General features: G+C 40.2%; 1 protein-coding gene across 6 annotated transcripts in view; it reads left to right on the top strand.

Annotated features, from left to right (window-relative positions):
- SPHKAP (SPHK1 interactor, AKAP domain containing) overlaps positions 1-15,365 on the top strand; it is a 103,232-nt gene that overhangs the window by 77,585 nt on the left and 10,282 nt on the right. For all 6 annotated transcript variants that reach the window (XM_006760398.2, XM_015561848.1, XM_006760399.2 and 3 more), the window contains 4 exons: positions 2,097-2,156; positions 3,722-3,856; positions 5,946-6,201; positions 7,518-11,283. In XM_006760398.2, the coding sequence (XP_006760461.1) occupies positions 2,097-2,156; positions 3,722-3,856; positions 5,946-6,201; positions 7,518-11,283 (4,217 nt within the window). The remainder of the gene's footprint in view (positions 1-2,096; positions 2,157-3,721; positions 3,857-5,945; positions 6,202-7,517; positions 11,284-15,365) is intronic.

The following is a 15,365-nucleotide window of genomic DNA, read 5'->3' as shown; positions in this document are numbered from 1 at the left end:
ATGGAGCTAAAATGTAGGGGGAAAGTATTGTAGAGGTGTATTGGCAGTTGATTGGTTAAAATATCACTTTTCCGGAAGTTGTCATGTTTGCAGTATTTCTCAGCCTTTTTGTATTTGAAAAATGGTTGCCATTTCTTTTCTCCTTCTAAAGAAATGAATATTCACTTTCACACCTAAGTTAGAATTTTCAATTTTGTTTTTCTTTCTCTTAAAGAGGGGTCTCTCAAAATTGTATGTACATCAGTCTCTAAAAACCTGGATCATCCCCAAAGAAAGATATATGCTCCAAGTATAAGCAAGTGGTTGGCTTGTATCTAGCTTTATTTCCGTCTTGTCCCAGCTATTAAGTGTGAAGAGTTTCCTCCAAATGTAGGCAAAGTTCACATTACAGCCTGAAATGAATGAAAAGTAAGTTCATCTTCAGAGAACTAAAGACAGTATCAGAGAGCAGAGAAGTCGTTATTACAGATGCCTTTCTTTGTTCTCTGCTTTGCCTGCTCCCATGGTGATATAATAAGAACCCAGGGTCAAGGTAGTGCACCTTTCTTCAAGGAGAATGGGAAATTGTCTAATCAATTCAGTAACTGCCATCCCAGCTGCATGCTATTAAAAGCTCTGGAGTACTAACGAATATTGAACCAGTTTTCCAAGGGCAAAGTTACTGCTGTTATATAAATATCCTGAAACCACTCCAGATCATGAACCCTTTATGCTTCTGTTGGCAAAGGAACTCCTGCCCACTTCCTCCCTATTTGCCCATCTTACTAACCCTAAGGAAGAGGACCTCTGAGTGAGAGTGTAGGTGGCACTTTCTTCCCTCAAATGGCCATCTAGTTATTCTCAACAACAACATTCTGAGGATACACTGTAAAGATATTGTGAGCCCAGGAATCTCCCATTGTTGGGGAGAGTAAAAAGTAGTGGTCTTGACATTTCAGCAATCTATAACTATTTTAAGGACTTTCCCAAAATCTTTTTATTATGTATTGGTGTTTTTTTAACCTCAAAGGAAAAGGTATGGACTCTGAGAAACCATGACCATGAACAACTACTGAAATCAGAAAGCCCCATATAGCTGTGGGCATGGGCTTAAGTCCAAACATCTGATTAAATAGCCAGATAATTAATGTTCTCAGTTTTACGTGGCCAAACCAACTTGTTAAGAATACTAGTAAATACCTTTGGATGATTTTTAGCAAAATCTTATAAAGTCTCATTCCCATGATAACATTTAACGTGAACCTTCCGTGACCTTGTTTCTGACTCTTCCCTTTCTGCAGGCCCTTCTGCGCCCCAGTCTCCCTCCCTGCTTCTCTACAGTGTGTGGAACTTTCCATCTCCAAGTACCACTCATGCTACCCGACCTCCCAGAGACACCCTCCTGTTTCCCACCCACCAAGATCCTAGCCAACTCTCACAAGTGTATCTTATGTCTTGAAACTTTTCTTTAAGTTTTCTTCTTCCCATCTCCCTCTGAATGCCCATAGTACATTTTTATCTATGGGATGTGTTTGAGATTTACGTTATTGTTGTTCTGAATTACTATTTAAGATTGTAGCTGTTGTTTTGATGCTCTAACCTATTCAGACCTGTATTTAAGATGGCTTAAAAGGGGCCAGCTATGTAATAAGATTAAATAAATTGACTTAAAACCATGAAACAAAGAGAAATCCACTTAGCATACACTATATTAAAAGTGAGAGAGGGAGCAGGAAATGAGAAGAGGAAAAAGAGAAATGGGAAGATGTATTTATTGCAGTTACTAACAGAGGTTTAGAGTATTACAAGTCTTTTTTTTCTATTTCATGAGATTTGATAACCCTTTATAAACCTGAAGATTTTGTTGTAACTGTTACATTGACTCTAATACAAAGACACTGCTTTGTTTGTTGGGCCATGAAAGGAAGAGGGCATTTGGTGGGTCAGTGGGAATTATGACCACGGTAGAGAAGTTGGCATAGAAGCCCAAAGATAACATATTCAATCAACAATATTAAATGTGTAGAACAAATCATTTTCCCCCAACTGATCCCTGCTTTCTTCAAGAAGAACTGCCAGGTTTCTTACTTAACTGCCTCTTCTGCCCTCTCTCCCAGGTCTGCTTTGTGAACCTGGATGTGAACAAGGATGAGTGCAGCACAGAGCACCTGCAACAGGTAACACTGGGGACTTGGGCTCTCCAGGAGCTCATTACAAGGGTGGGCTGCACTGATGGGAGAACCAACAGGACTTCATCTCTAAATGATGCTCATTTTGTAGGGGACTGTTTAATTGGATGGTTTCATCACAGCCCATTTCCCTGACCCCCTTCCTTCACCTTCCCATGCACTTTGCCTGCCTTATGTTTGTGAGATTTGTTTTCCCAAGAGACAGAGCTACTCTTCCAGCAGGCACTTCCTCCTCCCACCATTTCCTTAAAGTGTCCTTTTCTGCTCTCCCCTTCTCCACTCTCAAGCATTGCCTGAGACAGCTTTTCCAAGGTTTTTCCAGCCCTTTCCTCTGGCTCTCAGGGTTGCTGCTTCCTGCTGCTTTTTCATCGTCAAATGTTTTATCACCAGCCTTGCTTTCCCAGTCCTACGCTTCTCTGGATCTCGCACGTTTCACACTCTGCAGCAGCTACGTATTCTAAGATCGTCCAAAGTCGTGAGAGTTCTGATGTAAATCCTTGACAACATACAGGAACTTGAAGGCTCATGCCGTCCTTTGTGCTATAGCCTCTGGACACAATGGGAAGAATGATTGGTGAAATGATCGTTTCATGCCCAGAGCTGCAGATGGTTTGATCTCACTATTGAATGTAATGCTTTTAATGCATAACAGCATGCCATTTGCAGCTTGATTATCACAGAACAGTAGACCTGCAATTACTCAGGTCTCCTGTGATGTTTTTGTTTTTTGACAATGCTTCATCTGAAGCTTTCCAGTAGGTTCCAGATATCATTCATCTGTGCAGTAGTGGAAGGGTTTTCAAAATAAATTGTACATATGATTTCATTTGATGGGATTATGGAGCAGTGTCCATCAAAGAGAGATGCCAAAGCAAGTTGGCATCATAAGAACTGGGTGTTTGGAGATTTATATGAGTGATTTGAGGCCGTTTTTAGCTATGGCTAAGAGTAGATACTTTGACACTGACTTAGCTATATACACTTGTGTGAGGTCTTAATCTTCTCTGGGGCTCAGACTACTGAAGTGTAAAAAAAATGTAATAGTGGTACTTAACCCCTATAGGGGTGTTGTGGGAATTAAATGTAGTAAAATATAACATCTAAAGACTTTAGTTAGCTTATTGCCTAGTACATAGAGCAAGATCAATGTTAGTAATTATTTTATTATTGGTATTATTATTGACTTTATTAGAAAATAAGATGATTATTAATCAATAAGTCTCTTACCCCAGGACTTAAAACAACACAATTTCTAATCTACTAAGTATACCTGTGGTGTGACAGCAATTGTTAAATACTAACTTTTGGAAGTTTAGTACTAACAGCTTTTAAAAGCTTTATATTTAAAGACTTTTCTACAATTTGTAGCTTCTACCAATCTAAACAAATGCTTCATTTTCACACCATCTCTTCTAGTAATAATTTAGTAGATTAAGTAACCTAGACTATAAATAGTTATATGAGTACATTATTTTTGTAAGTAAATAGTTTTGGGGAAGTTTTTTGGAAGTGAAAAGAAATCATCTAAACTAATGAAGATTCTTGCTCTACAGAAATTGGTCAACGTTTCACCAGATCTCCCAAAACTTATCAGCTCCATGAATGTCCAAAAACCAAAAGAAAATGAAATTGTCCTCCTCAGTGGGTTAACATCTGGAAATCTCCAGGCAGATTTTAAAGTTTCACAGGTAAGAAGTATAGGCTCTTGATGAGGTGCTCATTCACTAGTGATGTTATCAATGGTTGGCTCTTGGCAAATATCAGTATGAACCCCAAATAGATGCCTCACATAAACTCTTATAGCATAAAAAATAAGAACATCTCTGTATTTAATAGTTCATTTGTATTTCTCCGAAATATTGCAACTTAGAGTTTGACAGACCTTCCTTTACATCAACTCAAGTTCTTAGTGCTACATGGCACTTAAACTAGAGCAGGCACACTAGGCACTGGTTGGTTTTCTGTAAATATACCAGGTAGTAAAAAGCAGAATTGTCTTCTGTTACAAGAATAACACCAAAATTCTAATTCACACTATGTGGTCCCAGAATCCCAGAGTTTCTTCTTTCTGGATGTTTTTTAGTTCTTAAGATGCACCAAACAGCCAAGTGGTAAGTATAAGATAGCAGCCCCCAGGATGCAAATAGAGTTTTTTGGTCCCAAAGAATGAAATTTCCAAAAGAAAAGAATGCTACTAAAAATAAAGTAGGCATTATTGTTCTCATTCAACATCCTGTTGTCCATTGTTATTAGATAAATCATTATTATACTCTTTACTTGAAGAAAAATAAAAATATACAAAGTGTTTCATCAACTTACAGAAAAATACGTAAAAGATTTCTAAAGGCACATTGTGTGAAAGATCGCTAATTTTCTCAAATAAGATATGTTTATACTGAAAGCTATAGATTAAGATAATAAGCATTTGTTTTTCTTCAAATTGTCCTTTCTTGGGTTTTAGTTTTGCTGCAAATTTTTAAATAATTTATTCTTCAGTATTTCAAATTATCAAAAAATTCAGAGGCCCACCCACTATTTCTTGCTCTACTCCTGATGCTTTGTAAAAATGTGTGCACAGCCCATTACAATTTGTTAAGCAAGACTAGAACAAAATCCTCAGATGCAATCTAATAATACATTTCCTTAGTGAAAAAATTAATTGTCTGAAAAGAGAACAGAGAAATGTCTCTAAATATCCTCTCTTTATATTAGGCAAAATCATTATGACCAAAAGTAATTTACAAACCTCAGTTTTAAGAATATTTCTAGACCAGTCCTTTTAGTTGGGATTTCTAATTAAACGTATCAGAAAATTGACTTAGCACAGAAAGAATGCATTGTCTCATGTAACTAAAAAATCCAGTGGGTAGATTAAATACAGGGATTTGAACAATGTCATCTGATATGCATATTCTCTTGTGGCCTCTCTTCTGCTTTCTTTCTGTATACCCCATTACCAGACAAGCTCTTCTCACAGGAAAGCAATATCCTTTGGATTCAAGTTGAGTAAGAAAGAGAGAATGTCTCTTCCAGGTGGCTCCCAGGAAAAGTCTCATTGTGTCCTATTAGCTCTCATGTGTCATGTGCCCATTTCTGAACCAGTAGGTAAGCAACTTTTAATGGGACAAGGCAGCCAAACTGAGAATATCCCTAAACCAGCAGGTATTGGCAATAGTTGACTAAGATGAGATTTGGTATTGCTGTGCTACCCCAATATTGCTGATCTATGAAAACATAGGGACTGTGGTACCTATAAAATAATTTAGGCCTTTGTGAGAGTTGCTTCAATTTGCAAAACTGTCTCCTATCATGAAGATACACAAAAGTTTAGTTTTCCTTTGGGCAAAGCCAATTATCGAGCACAGGCAGACTATAATTCTACACCAGCTCTTAAAAACCCAATCATCTTTTGTTTCAGTGGAGTTGTGGTCTGACTCAGCTCTGGCCTCTCTCCCCTATTTTAATAGCTTTGAAGAAAGACTTCCTTACCTGATTAACTTTGCCCAGGGCAATCTTTGCTTTGACAGAAGAGAACAAAAATATGTGGTACAACTGGTCTATTTTCCCCTATGTCAAATTTCCTCCTAGGTACTCTGTGTTCCCAAATAGCACTTGAATTTTTTTCAAGCAGTTCATCAGAATAAGCCTAGAAGATGTTCCAAATATTTTAAAGGTACCCACTCCGAACAGGAGAGATTGAGGGAAGAAGAAAGGTCAGAGTCAATGATTTTCTAATTTCTTTTTCTAATAAAAGCCTTTTGTTCTCTCCACTTTTAGTATCCTTGGCTGCCAGACATCTGCTTGGTCCAGTGTGCAAGGGGGAACAGACCAAACAGTACCAACTGCATCATCTTTGAAATCAACAAATTTTTGATTGGCCTGGAATTGGTTCAGGAGCGGCAGCTCCACCTGGAAACAAACATCTTGAAGGTGGAGGATGACACCAACTGTTCCCTGTCTTCAATCGAGGAAGACTTTCTCACCGCATCTGAGCACCTGGAAGAGGAGAGTGAGGTGGAAGAATACAGGAATGGTGAGAACTCTCCAATAAAACAAATGTGCATGCTGAAATTAGTCACCCTATAAAAATGTCTACCTGCAATTTTAGAAAAGTTTCAGGCCACATCAGTTCGGATGACACATCCCAATCTTCACTAAGTTTGGGAGGAAAAGAGGATGAGAAAACTCGTGAAGATGCTGACTGAGGCACTCAGATTTAATGATAAGATGGCTCCATTCTCTCTAAAGATGCCTTAGGTGCTCTGATGAAAATGTGTGTGTTTTAAAGGGAAATCCTCCTGACTGCCAAGAGATGGAGACTGTCACTGGGAGGAAAGTTAACCTCCCTAAGTCTTCCATCAAAGCCACTTCCTTGTTGAAGCTGAGTTGGACTGGCCTGAATCCTAACACAGTCTCTTTGAAGCTGTGAAACCTGGGGCCAGTTAGCTAGTCTTTGTTTAGTCTTCGGAGCCCTTATCGATAACTTGGGAGTATAGTAGTTCCTGTAGCACTAATATATTTAAAAGTATGATCTGAGTTTGTCGTGTGCTGTTTAACTAGGGGGATGCATTCTGGGAAATGCATTGTCAGTCAAGTTCATTGTTGGGCTAACATCATAGTGCACTTATACAAACTTAGATGTGATAGCCAACTACACACCTACGCTGTACCGTATAGTCTATTGTTCCTAGGCTACAAGCCTGTGCAGCATGTTACTGTACAAAACAACACAAGATTATTAAATCAAGAACTAGAAAGAGCAAATGGTGAAGACAGAAGTAAATAACCCAAAAAAGTGCTTAGTACTCATTTATTCACTCTTTCTATTGACTTATTAATGGAGGTCAGTGAACAATGGACTCCCTCCCCAACACTTAGCCTTAGGAAGGGATACCCCAGATATTGTTGTCACTGACCCTGGGGCAAATCCTATGAAAACTTCAGAGCACATTTTTGTAACAACACTCACTATTGAGGCTGCTGTAAACATCCTCTCTCTTCCCTCTTTACTCACTTGGAAGTTATAAATGCAGTTTGGGGCTTACTTTTCCCCTGAAGGATGGTGACTAGTTGTCAGTTCCCAAAAGCCGCCTTCTTCTGCTATAATGCTTACACTTCTTTTCTGCACTGACACCCATTTTGTTGGGCAGCATTCCATAATGAAGCACAGAAGCCTTTTCAGATTCATTTTTCTTGAAGAAACATTTTTATGAAGAAACATTCAAATGCTATTTGGGGATGTGGGGAGGATACCTGATGCTTTAAAGCATTTTTAGAAAATAATTATTTTAGGCTCATGAGAACCTGCTATTCAAAAAGTAATTGTGCTCTTCATTTTCTCTTCACTAGGTTATGAGAATATAAATGTTTCAGCCAATGTTATGGAAAGTAAAAAGCCGAAGGAAATCACTCAGGAGGACTGGGATTACAATAAGGAAAAGTCACTTTATGCTTTGGAAGACAAATACATTAGCAAATACCACACATCGTTGATTAAAACAGAAACATCTCTGGGAAAAGTAGCAGGAGACACAACTTTGCAGAGTCTAGAGCCATCAGCGAAGCTATCAGGGTGGAAAGGTGAAACTACAGGGAATGAGACGACAGCCACACATTACTATTATTCAGAAAATTTTAAAGAACAAGTGGAAAAATTGCAGGCACTCTGTATTCCAGGCAATGCTTATTTCTCCAAGGTGGTTAAGAAAGATGGACCTTCTGCCCATGGCACTGTCATGGAGCATGACGACAAGTTAGACACAGGAGGCCATGAAGATGGAACAAATTCTCTTCTTCCCATACAAGATGGAGAAGCCACAACCGGCGAGTATGCTACAAATTTAGCAGAATCTGTGCTGCAAGATGCATTTATTAGATTATCTCAGTCTCAGCCTACACTACCCCAGGAAACTGCAGTCAGTGTCTCCGCAGGAAGTGCTCTGTTCCCTCGTCGCTGTTCCACAAAAGATATCGTTGTCCCTCAGTCATGGAATGAGCTGCCCAAAATCGTCATTGTTCAGAGTCCCGATGGCAATAATGCTGCCCCTGAGCCTGACATCTCTACGTGGCCTGAAATGGAAGTCTCTTTTGAAAACTCAGGTGGCCCCTCTGGAGAGAATGCCAGCAGACACCCCCAGAGTGCTCTAGAGGTAGCATTAGCTTGTGCAGCCACCGTGATTGGAACTATTTCCAGTCCACAGGCCACAGAAAGACTGAAAATGGAGCACGAATCCCTTATTTCCAACCATCCACCAGGTGGCAACGACCTACTGCAGACTCAAGCATCCCAAGTACTCAAGGAACCTTCCATCAGCGAATACTCGTTTCCATCTGCTCTGTGTGGCATGACTCAGGTGGCCAGTGCCGTCGCTGTCTGTGGGCTGGCTGAAGCAGGACAGGTGAAGTGCCCTGAAGCTTCAAGTGGAGTCTTGTCTCCAGCTGTGTCTTCTGCAGCAATTCCTCCACTTTTTAATTTAGCAACAGGGAGGGGCATGGCGCTGGGAAATGAGGCCATTGCAGAGGCATTGTTCAAAGAGGCCGCTCTGGTTTTAACAAGGCCTGATGCCTACAGCAGCATTGGAGACCTCATGGAATCAATGCACGGAAGAATTATGGAAAAGGCTTCCAAGCCTCAGATCTTGTGCTCAGAAAATGCGCTTGGAAATGAACTGGCACAAGCTCTGTCCAATATGATTCTGAAGCACTGCATTGATGAAATTCCCCAGCAAAATAAAAGAATCGACCCCAAAGGCACGCATTCATCTGAAACTCTGGACATCTTAATGGAAAGTATAAATCAACTGCTCTTCAATGTGATATGCTTCACACTCAAGAAGATGAGCCATATCGTACAGAATGGTGAATGTGCCACTCTCCATTCTAAGGAAACCATTGGATGGAAGGAAACAGAACTAGGCAACCAGCCACCTGATCAGGCTGCTAGTCAAGCATGGACTAAAGCCACTGAATACTCCAGCAGCCATCCACATATTCGTCCACGTAGCACTAGTCTTGTTATCAATGACCTTGTAGAGGACATGCCTCCAAAGCAGGACAGCAAGTGTTCAGCAAAGCCAGGCCTCTTCCAGAACCCCATGCTGCAACCTGAGTTGTCTTGTAGTCCCAGAATGCTTGGGTCTTCAACTGCTAAAATATTCCCCCAGGAAATATATCTGAAAGGAACCATGGGAAAGGATATAATAACCCCATATCAGACACTGAGTCACAATGAGAATGAATGCAGAGCCTCTTCAGAGGGAGAAAGGACACGGGTAGCCACCCAGTGCAGCAGCGGTTCCCAGGATGCTGAGGACAGCTGCAGTCCCAACATCCAAGAGAAGTACAATTGTGCTTCACTTCTAAACAATGAAGTTCAAGTTAATCTGTCTTTGTTAGGGAGTGACTTGCTGCTTCCTGCTCAGTCCATGCTGCAGGCAAAACACACAGAGGTATACAGCATCACAGACTTTGCCGAAGAATTAGCAGAGACCATTGTCTCCATGGCAACTGAAATCGCAGCAATTTGCCTTGACAACTCCAAGGGAAAACAACCCTGGTTTTGCGCATGGAAAAGAGGGACCGAGTTCCTGGTTACCCCGAACCTAACCTGCCGATCTTTGAAAAGGAAGGAGAGTCAGGCTGGTGGGGCCGCTGTGAGGAAACACAAGCCACCACGGCTCAGTGAGATCAAGAGGAAAACAGATGAGCACCCGGAGCTTAAGGAGAAGCTGATGAACAGGGTTGTGGACGAGTCAATGAACCTTGAGGACACCCAAGATTCTGTCAGTGTCTTTGCAAACGAAGTAGCAGCCAAGATCATGAACCTGACAGAGTTTTCCATGGTGGACGGCGTCTGGCAAGCCCAGAGCTTTCCCCGGAATCGGTTACAGAGTGGAGACAGGTGGAACCGGCTGAAGGCCTCCAGCTGTGAAAGCATTGCCGAGGAGGACTCTAACGCCAGGGCCTATGTCAACAGCCTGGGTTTAATGAGCACCCTAAGTCAGCCGGTGAGCAGGGCCAGCTCTGTCTCCAAGCAATCGAGTTGTGAGAGCATCACCGATGAGTTTTCCAGGTTCATGGTGAATCAGATGGAGAATGAAGGCAGAGGATTTGAGTTGCTGCTGGATTACTATGCAGGCAAGAATGCCAGCAGCATTGTGAACTCAGCTCTGCAGCAGGTGTGCCGGAAAAATGACCACCTCAGTGTGAGGTCAAGCTGTCCCTCTAAGCAGTCCAGCACAGAGAGCATCACCGAGGAGTTCTACAGGTACATGCTGAGGGACATTGAAAGAGAAAGCAAAGAGAACGCCTTCTCCAGACGCAGCAGCCAGGATTGGACGGCTGGTTTATTGTCACCGTCCCTGCGATCCCCACTGTATTACAGACAGTCGTCTATGCCAGATGGCAGGTCCCTGGGCGCCAGGCTGACAGTGAATGCGCCATTCAAAGCCAACTCCTTAGATGGCTTTGCTCAAAACAACCAGCGAGATTTCCTGAGCGTACAGCCAGTCAGCAGTGCTTCCTCAACGGGGCTCTGCAAATCTGATTCTTGCTTGTATCGCAGAGGTGGAACTGACCAGATCACAGCCATGTTAATTCATGAGACTTGGGCAAACTCAATCGAGGCCCTCATGCGGAAGAACAAAATTATAGTGGATGATGCCCAGGCTGATGCTGAGCCTGTTTCTGGTGGCCCTCCCTTGCAAGAGGACAAGTGTGCAAACAGGTTAGCTTCGAGCAGAGTGCAAAGTGGGCCAATTCTTCTTGTCCAGGAGTCTATTGATTACCAGAGGAAAGACTCTGTTACCGAAAGCCAACATCCCCCAGTGCCCTCTCCAAGCAAAGCTGCTCCTCTTAGTTTCAATTCTAAAAAGGAAACTTCCTTGTGCCATGATGGTGTCTCTATAAACCACACCAGGCAATCACTTTGTTCAAGGGAAGTGCCTTTGATTCAGATTGAAACGGATCAGAGAGAAGAGTGTGCTGGTGAACCTGAACACCCCCTTTCCAAGTGTGACCCCCTGGAAGGAGCAGAGGAGCATTTGAAAGACGATGAAAAAGTCCCAGATGTGGTGAGGGGTAGAGACACGGAGAAGAAAAACTGCCAAAACTACGGGTGAGTGAATGATCTGTGAGTCTCCATAAGAGTGCATGGGACTGGAGTTTGCATCTTAATTCATATTTACTCTAAATCTTAGGGATTTTATTGATGCAAGAACTGAATGTCTGAGGCAATAAATGGCTTTCTTGGGTTAAGAAGAACTTATAATAATGAAAGATGGAAGTATTTTTTCAATTTCTAAAACAAATGGGATTCATTTACATAATAAAGGAGCTAGGGTGTTGTTCTCCCCATTAAAATTAATTGCCCATAGTATGCTACTTTAAAAAATTCATGCATGGCAATTTTCAAGCAAAAGACAAAATATGCCAACTAATCTACTTGAAAATTTTATATTTAAATAAACTTTAATATTGTAAGATGACATTAAATATTTTGATATCATTTTTCTCTAAGGCCTCTCCTTTCAAGTTTTCCTTTCTTGCCTTGTTATAAAAATCTCTGCAAGGTCACCGTGTCCTGCTAATGCTGGCCCTTTAGATGCATGGTATAATTACGGCAGCATTAGAGGCAAAACAACTCTAGAGTATTGTTATTTCAATTTCTTTTTCAGAAAAATTGTAATGTAGGTGACAATGCATCTTGAATTTGAGGCAAAGTAATTATTTCTCTCAGGGTGCTTAACAAACTGTCAGTTATTTCTACAGCTCCCATTTTTCATAGAAAATTATAGGATTCTTAAATATGAGACCATTGTATCATTTATAATTTTTGGTCTATAGTTAAAGTTAAAAAAAAACACACAGATGAAAACAAAAATTAAGCTCTATCTATGGAAAACATAGGATGAGAAATGGCCTGCATAGCTCTTCAGGGACATGAGCCTATTGCACAAAGAAACTGTGATTTTTAAGTGGTTAGTTATAATAAACAAGTTGAACGCAGCCTTCATCACATTTCATCAGCCCTCAAATGTTCCCAGTCCTTTCCCACCCTCACCAGGGAAGCTAAAGGGCTTTATCTTTAGGTGCTGATGTTCCCCATCACTATAAGGTGTGGGTGGTGTGTGGTTCAGATGCATGTGAATATTTCATTCTCAATCCCTCAGTGCTAAGAACTTAGCTTTCCAATTGAATTAAATCCTGAAAGAAATTGAAAGAGAGAAAGCATGAAAATATACAAGCAAAAGAACACAAATATAAACCAAATGAAGAATAGGCTAACATGACCAAGAAGACAAGTTCTTTTATACCAGTAATTCTCCAGCTATAGAAAATATTCATCAAAGTTTTATAGGCGCACCATACTTACCATAGGATTCACCTTTAGGAAGTATGGTGAATTACAAATTTTTAAAAGTGGTCAAAGAGGTAAAGATATACAAGAGCCAATGTGTAATTCTTTAAAAGTACTTTAACTTGAGATAGCAGGAAAGGAGAACACTTGATTTAAAGTCTCCTAAACACAGCATTCATAAACCAGCTAAGATTTTTTTAGTCAAAGAAGGTGACCTAGTTAAGGAACATTCATGAACTCGTTTAACAAGATTTATGGTTGTAGGTTCAAATCAAATAGTGATTGTCACTACAGTGAAATAAAATTCATTATACGATTTTTACTTGAATGTCACTAATACTGTGCTTAAAATAGCTACAACCTTGAGGCTTGCAGAAATTTTGGAAAAGCATATGATTAAAGCCTCCAACTGATTTAGCTTTGTGTTCCATATGAGGACGCACACACATGACCCAAGCACAAATCCTCTCAGCTCATGATGTGGATCTCTGATTTTGTTTTCCAAATCAAACATGAAATCATCAGCCTTAGAAATTCAAGAGATGGATCTGCTCCCAAAATGTAAGGGCTATTAACTGTTAAATATATATTTTTTCTTTGTGGAGCAATATAAATAATAGAACATGAACTCCACTAACTAACCTTTAACCATGTCACCTAGGGCAAGTGCCTTCATCTCTCTACTTCAGTTTACTTGCCTATAAATGGGAATATAATAATTTCATAAGAGGATTCTTAAGTGCTTACAACTCAATAAATGTTTGCTTTATGGTTGTTATTGTTGTTTGGGTTGCAGTATAGGGCTGCCTTAATTCCAGTAGATTGTTTTCCCAAATGAATAGTATGGGAATTTTATTAAAAAGGAACTTCCTAGGATTGGAAAGAGGAGAAATTAGTCATATTTAGATCACATTTTCTAATCTAGGATTTGTTATCATGAAATTTGATGTGTCAAAATAGCTAAACACAGAACTCAATCCCCTCTGAATTCTGTTTGGAGGTGGGGAGGTGTCATGTCCTGGAGATATTTTTAGGCTACTCTATGGGGGACATTTTCATAATTCTTACTAAAAACTTCATAAAATCTCAACATACTGAAATAAAAATCACTTCCTTTTTTATTTTATAAAAGAGTAACTAACCACTTCAGAATATATTATGGAAGTCATGTCCAAATAGAAATGCTTACATTTTAGGCCACCACATCTGTCCAGATACCTGAATTATCCTTTGATTATAAAGAGTTTAAATAACATGAGGTATTCCAGTTCTTGATTTCTGGAAAAAATATTATTCTATTATTGGGCAGCAATGTGTGCTTACCTCAACCACCCTATCTGAGATCATTAAAGAATAGTATCTAACTTTTTGATAGTTTGGGACCACAGTATAAACACCAAACTAATGTTCTGAACATCACATGTTGCCCTCACCAACATCATCTGACTTTTTTAGAAACATATTTTATGTTGTGCATTCATTTATATTTGTTTCAACAAAAATAGTATTCATCCAACAAATAGTTGATACCCATTAATGTGCACTATCCTTGGGGCTTCAAGTGCAGGAGAATATAAAGATTTGGTGCCTGTGCCCATGGGTCTTACACAGCAGTGGGAGAGACAAACAACATACATGAAAAATCTCTTTATAAAGTAAATTATTGTAGAGTGTGACAAGACAAAAATAAAGAGTAGTGTGATAGAGAATAACTAATTGGTCAAAATGGCTGCTGGCATTTGAGATGAAACCTAAAAGGTAGATAGGGGCGAGCCATGTGAAGTGAGACTTGAATTTCAAGCTAGCTTGAAAACTTCTCCCACTATGAATCAATTATAAATTCTGAATTAATATAATAAACATCCTTTTAAATACAAGACTGAACTTAACATTATTATTAATAATGGTCATCATCACCATCATCTCAGGGGCAGAAAATGACAGGATCTGGAAACAAAAGTGGCGAGTTAAAGCTGATTCTGCACCTGCTCCTGAAGCATTTGTCAGTTTCAGTAATATCCGAGTTTATTTTCTAAAGGCTAAAGGAAAGTGGGAAATTATACTGTGGTTCCAGCAAACGGTGAATGGTTAAGACTTAGAACTGACACCAACCTTCATATTTTGAAGTTATCTCCAATGTAAATTTAGGCAAAGAATCACCCACAAGCAAAGGAAGCTGATTTAAAAAATAAAATCTGTATTTCAGGATTAGGGCTCTGGATAAAGGGGGGGGGGTGGAATCCCCTAAGAATTTATAACCACAGCTTGTCCTAATGTATGTTTAAAGGTCTAATTTGTACCATGTAGGCGGTCCAGGGAACCCCCAAGCTGGTAACTTACCTTAAAGCAATCCCAGGTTAATAGCACTACATATAAAACCTTAGCAAAGGCAAAAATAAATCTCTGGGGATTGAAGCCCACGTTTCAAAGGATTCCAGCAGAGAAAGCCCCATCACATATTGGGGTGGGTAATTTTCCCAGCATGGCCCACCTACCACTTGCTTTAGAATCACCAGGGGTGGTTGTTTATAATACAGCTTTCTGGGCCTCCCTGCAGAAACACTGAATCATAACTCGGGGGAGGATGCTCTGGGTATCTCGTTTCAAATACCGCTGCCCCTAAAAAATTCTTATATATGCACACCAGGGTGCTTACAGGTGTTTCTGAAATGAATGGAGGGAGTTCAAAGAAAGAGATCAAATTAAGAATTGGGCCCTAACCGGTTTGGCTCAGTGGATAGAGTGTCGGCCTGCGGACTCAAGGGTCCCAGGTTCGATTCCGGTCAAGGGCATGTACCTTGGTTGCGGGCACATCCCCAGTGGGGAGTGTGCAGGAGGCA

The sequence above is a fragment of the Myotis davidii genome, unplaced genomic scaffold, assembly GCF_000327345.1.
Source record: "Myotis davidii unplaced genomic scaffold, ASM32734v1 scaffold370, whole genome shotgun sequence".
Taxonomy (NCBI): Eukaryota; Metazoa; Chordata; class Mammalia; order Chiroptera; family Vespertilionidae; genus Myotis; species Myotis davidii.
The sequence above is the reverse complement of the archived record's forward strand: the minus strand, read 5'-3'. Positions and strand labels throughout refer to the sequence as shown.